The 6,000-nt window shown below is 42.4% G+C and overlaps 1 protein-coding gene across 1 annotated transcript in view; it reads right to left on the bottom strand.

The window, feature by feature from the left end:
- Nucleotides 1-2,006: 2,006 nt before the first annotated feature.
- Nucleotides 2,007-6,000, bottom strand: part of LTBP1 (latent transforming growth factor beta binding protein 1) — a 375,845-nt gene continuing 371,851 nt past the window's right edge. The window contains exon 33 of the mRNA XM_077812182.1: nt 2,007-2,466. Within this exon, the coding sequence (XP_077668308.1) occupies nt 2,297-2,466 (170 nt within the window). The 3' untranslated portion in view covers nt 2,007-2,296. The remainder of the gene's footprint in view (nt 2,467-6,000) is intronic.

The following is a 6,000-nucleotide window of genomic DNA, read 5'->3' as shown; positions in this document are numbered from 1 at the left end:
TAGGATACAGAGGGACCTAGACAAATTGGAGGATTGGGCCAAAAGAAATCTGATGAGGTTCAATGAGGATAAATGCGGGGTCCTGCACTTATGACGGAAGAACCCAATGCACAGCTACAGACTAGGGACCGAATGGCTAGGCAGCAGTTCTGTGGAAAAGGACTTGGGGTGACAGTGGATGAGAAGCTGGATATGAGTCAGCAGTGTGCCCTTGTTGCCAAGAAGGGCAATGGCATTTTGGGATGTATAAGTAGGGGCATAGCGAGCAGACCGAGGGACGTGATCGTTCCCCTCTATTCGACATTGGTGAGGCCTCATCTGGAGTACTGTGTCCAGTTTTGGGCCCCACACTACAAGAAGGAAGTGGATAAATTGGAGAGAGTCCAGCGAAGGGCAACAAAATGATTAGGGGTCTGGAACACATGACTTATGAGGAGAGGCTGAGGGAACTGGAATTGTTTAGTCTGCAGAAGAGAAGAATGAGAGGGGATTTGATAGCTGCTTTCAGCTACCTGAGAGGTGGTTCCAGAGAGGATGGTTCTAGACTATTCTCAATGGTAGAAGAGGACAGGACAAGGAGTAATGGTCTCAAGTTGCAGTGGGGGAGGTTTAGGTTGGATATTAGGAAAAACTTTTTCACTAGGAGGGTAGTGAAACACTGGAATGCGTTACCTAGGGAGGTGGTAGAATCTCCTTCCTTAGAAGTTTTTAAGGTCAGGCTTGACAAAGCCCTGGCTGGGATGATTTAATTGGGGATTGGTCCTGCTTTGAGCAGGGGCTTGGACTAGATGACCTCCTGAGGTCCCTTCCAACCCTGATATTCTATGATTCTATGATTCTCCTGATAGGTCCCTTCTACCACCATAGTCCACTTGGGTCTAGACTGTACCGCCATTACTCATTATCAGCTCTTAGTTGTGCCAATAGTCTCATTGACTTCAGTGGCAGTTGCTTTTGAAAATCAAGCCACTTACATAGGTGCTTAACTAAGGATTTAGTGGGGATATTTTCCAAAGTGCCCAAGGGAGCTAGAAACACAAAACCAATAAAAAGTCAACTTTCAAGTCAGCCTAATTCCCTTAGTTGTGTTTGAAAATCTCCCCGTAGGAGTCTAACTTTAGGCACCCTCCAAAAGACTCATAGACTTTAAGGTCAGAAGGGACCATAGTGATCACCTAGTCTGACCTCCTTCAATGAAAGTCTTGGCCTTGATAAAGCAATATGAGAGAAGAAAAAAACGTGATGAATCCTTAAAACTACATTAGTGTAAAATAAATCCAGTAGTGTATGAGAATATTGGTTAGTGAGATATACAGCGGTACCCTAATTTTGTTAACTCCATTGTAAAACATGAAAAAACAAATGCCAATAAAAATCACTACATCCATGAAAGAAATAAGATAATCTACAATTAATAAACAGCTTCTTTTCTAAAAAAAGAAAAAGGAAAAAAGTGATTTTATTGAGTTATAATATACAGCTTTAATATGTTAGGATAATCATACAAGATCTCTTTTGTGTTCAATTTACATATTACAATACAGACATGAGCTCAAATCTTTTGTTTTAATGTACAAAAGGAATCCAATGGTTGTCCACTAGCAGCTTTGAAACTTGGCAAGAAAGGTTCTAAGGATTTTAAGTGCAGTATAAGACCATGTAGAATACAAAATGAGTACAGAGGACTTTTCTCCAAAGTGTATAAACATTTGAGAACAAACAGTGCCTGCTCCACAGGGCAGACAACTGGCAATTAAAAAAGTCAGTGACCAATGTTCCAGTCCAGAAAAGAACTGGAGGAGCATTACCCTGTGTTACAATTTTTATAAAATGGCCTTAAAAATCTGTATAAAAGAATTTGCACTGTTCAGAAAAAAGTTTTGAAGAGAAACGGTAGGAAAGGAACTGCACAATCAAAAAATGAAAAAAGTAATAAAATATTTTCACTGCTATTTAAATGCCAATTAAATCAAGCAATAGTAAAAACAAAAACAACCACCCCCTCTTCTGTTTAAAATAACAGCACTGTTTTGCCCAATTCCAATGAGTTGTACTTATGAACACACTATATACTTGATTTTCTTCCATATAGAGAAATGTGTCCATTTGGTCTGTCATTTCAGTGAAGCTGATGAATATCAACCCATCACATTTCACCTTCAAGAAAACACATTTTAATGCTGTTTTCCATATAGTCATCACTAAATTAGGTGCATCCTCAGCTCAAGTTAAATACATTTCTTCCTTTTCTTTATACAGTGCAGAGTATATGGGCTTAGGTTATGTAGATTCTTCTCTACTCCAGTTCACTGTCTATTTCTGAGTTCAGTGGTGTGCAGTAGTTTGGCTTGTCTGAAGGTACATAGCCTGGCAGACACAAACACTTGTACGAACCCTCTGTGTTAATGCACTTGGCGTTCTTGCAGAGAGACATCCTACTGTTCAATTCATTGCATTCGTTCACATCTGCAAAAACAGATACACCAGAACATGTAGATAAAACTACAATATAACTAAACATGTCAATGTAGCCATTTTCCTCCACAAAGACTATTTCCCCCGGATGCATTGAATTAACTTCTATCATCCATCAATGGTAGAACATGTATGAAAAAGTGAAAAATTGTATTAACTTCAGATTAGGCAGAACTATATTAGGGAGGGTCAAAAGCTTTTTAATGAATACACATTTAATGGAAAAGAAAACAGTGGAGTGGATATTATAGGGAATCAGTAATGGTTTAAAGAGTCATTCACTGCTAGAACACTAGTTTGAATTCAGTCCAGGCTGTTAACAAACAATTATTATTAATACTCACTTCTAAATAGGTTTGGCAGAGTTTAATTTTTATTTTTTTCTAATTTCAGCAGCTAATAATATTTATTTTAAGCTTTTTTTCTATTTTTATCTATATACATTTTCACATGTGCACAAAATTATGGATTTTAAACATTTCCATTTTTATCTGTGAATTTTTGCAGTCAGAGGAAATTTTTTTGGGTGGGGTCAGACATTTAATGACAGTAGACACAGATTCAAAAAATTAAAGTTTTATAACTGTTAAAACACTAATTGTCAACATCGCATGTCAAAATATACAAAAATAAATATCCTTCAGTCAAACTCTAATAAGTTCCGAAGCAGCATTTTTCTTACTTTGCCTATCTATAAATTTCGATTATCATCGAAGGACATTTTTTTTGTTTTCAGTTTGCATGTGCATGATGAAATTGACATTGACCAACAAAAATGAGGAGGTTCTTTGAGGTGTGGTCCTGATCTGTATTCTCCTATGGATTATGCACATGAACCATATGCCCAAAGTCAGAGAATTTGAAAGTAATGTCCATTGGTCCATGCATGTGCCTGACTTGCTTTATGTTTCTGTCTGAGGCAATAAAGAGCAGGGCGGACTGACTGCATCTCCAGTTCCTTCTCCAATGTGAATTTGACAGATCTGAAGCAGAGGGGAAAGAAGGCGGGAAGTGGAATACAGATAGACCACACATCTCAAAGAACTTCAAGTTACAGGTAAGTAACTTCCTCCTCGTGTTTGAGTCATGATCCCTATTGTATTCCACTGTGGGTGATTGACAAGTAATACCTGATTTAGAGGAGGGTGCAAGGAGGACAATGGAAGGATCATGTGGAGAACTGCCATGCCAAAGGAGGCATTCGTCACTGAGTCCTGCACCAAGGTGTAGCGTGTTGCAAATGTGTGGACAGAACTCCACATGGCTGCTCTACATATGTTTATGAAAGACTCGTCTTGAAGGGATGTCATGGTCATTGCTTGAGCTCTAATGGAGTGACCCCATACGTGTGTGTGTGTGTGTGTGTGTGTGTGTGTGTGTGTGTGTGTGTGTGTGTGTGTGTGTGTGTGTGTGTGTGTGTGTGTGTGTGTGTGTGTGTGTAAAAAAGCAGGTTCAACAGCTAGTAGCAGAGTTTAATGCAGCTGGAAATCTATTTGGTGTTTCTCTGGGTGGAGATGGCCTGTCACCTGATTCTCTCTGTTACTGCAATAAGCAGCCTAAGGGACTTCCTGATTGTTTTTGCTCTTTGCAGGTAAAAGGCCAAAGCTTGTCGGATGTTGAGGGAATGGAGTCTATGTTCTTCTGCAGATGTGTGCGGGTTTTGGGAAGAAAACAGGTAAGTGAATGGATTGTTAAAAATTTCAGGTGTAGGCCTAAGGAGACTTAATTCTTGTGGAATACTGTAAGGGGCAGGTCTGCCTCATAGCTTCGAGTTCTTCTTTAAGTGTTTGCTCATGTCCATTCCAATAGGTGTGTGTGTGTGCCGTGGGCACGATCGTCAGAAGGTTTTACGCTAGTGGTACCCGTCAGGTCGGCTGTGGAGCCCCCTGGAGTGGCGCCTTTATGGCGGTGTATATAGGTCCCTGCCGACCCACTGCCTGCTCAGTTCCTTCTTGCCGGAATACTCTGACAGAGGGTAGGCGGGCGGGATTTGGAATGGACATGAGCAACACATCTCAAAGAACAACAGTTACGAAATGTAGGTAACTGTCTTTTCTTCGAGTGATTGCTCACGTCCAATCCAATAGGTGACTCCCAAGCAGGTTTGACAGAGGAGGGGTCAGAGTTCACTGAGTTGCTGATTGCAATACTGCCCGGCTGAAAGCTGCATCATCCCTCACCTGTTGGGTGATGGCGTAGTGCAACATAAACGTGTGGATGGAAGACCACGTTGCTGCCTTGCATATGTCTTGGATAAGGACCAGCGCAAGGAATGCGGCAGATGACGCCTGTGCTCTTGTGGAGTGCGCCGTTAATGGCGGGACTGAAATTTCAGCTAGGCCGTGGCACGTTCTGATGCAGGACGTGATCCATGATGAAATATGCTGGGATGAGACAGGGAGCCCTTTCATCCTCTTGGCAAGTGCAATCAAGAACTGTGGTGACCTACGATTTTGTGCAGCACCTGAGGTAGGAGTGGTAGTGGAGGGAAGGCACAGTTCAGTTGGTCTGAGCAGGAGAGAAGGAGGGCATTGCCCTAGAGTGGTAACTGAGGGCTCCTCTGGAGCTGTAGTGGCGCACCTGCTGTTTGTCTGAGAAGCAAATAGGTTTCTGGCTGGGTTCCTCCATTGCGCTAAAATGTTGTATAGCACTTTGTTGTGAAGTTCCCGCTTGTGGTCGATCACGAAGTGTCTGCTGAGTGAGTTCACAGGCACATTCTGCATTCCTGGAAGGTAGGCTGTGGATAGGGTGATCTGATTGTTGATGCACCAGTTCCAGCTATTGACTGTTTCTGCACATACAGCGGCAGATTTCGTTCTCTCTTGTTTGTTGATAGAGAAACCAGGGGTGGTGGTGTTTGACACGACCAGGACATGATGAGAGCAAATGAGTGGAAGAAAGAATTCACATGCCTTCCTTACTGCTCCAAGTTCTAGGAAATTGATGTGCATCCTGGATTCTCGAGATGTCCATATGGGCCCCCTAACCTAACAGGGACATATCAGTAATGATAGTTTTGTCTGGGGAAGAAGGAAGACAGAGGGCTCCCACACGTGTGTGATGTGAGTCTGTCCATCATAGAAGGGATGCCAGTACCTTGGCTGGGACTGTCAGCAGGAGGTTCATAGAGTGACAGCCCGGTGAGTACGGTTGACGCTGACTCCCTGTGAAAAAAGGAGGCTGAGTAACATAGAAGTCAAATCATGGGCTTCCTGGCAGCTATGGGCCAGTTGTTGAGATATGAAAAAACAAGGAGACCATAATGCCTGATGTGAGCTGCTACTACAGAAAATACTTAGGTTCAGTGGGTGGTGGTTCTTAAGCTCATGTAAAAAATCTCATGGCTTGTGGTTGGGTTTGAGATGTTGAAGCCTGAGAGGAGGGCCCACGGCAGCGAGAACTTTGGATTTTTTGTCATTTGCGTGGAAGTTCATTGGGTCTCTGCTGGTAAAACTGTGGAGACCTGTACCTCTGTGTGGACAATGGAAGGTGGAACTTTCATTTTGCGGCAGGAATGTAGATGCC

The sequence above is a fragment of the Eretmochelys imbricata genome, chromosome 3 (genome assembly GCF_965152235.1).
Source record: "Eretmochelys imbricata isolate rEreImb1 chromosome 3, rEreImb1.hap1, whole genome shotgun sequence".
NCBI classification, from domain to species: Eukaryota; Metazoa; Chordata; order Testudines; family Cheloniidae; genus Eretmochelys; species Eretmochelys imbricata.
This window is presented reverse-complemented; position numbering and strand designations above follow the sequence as displayed.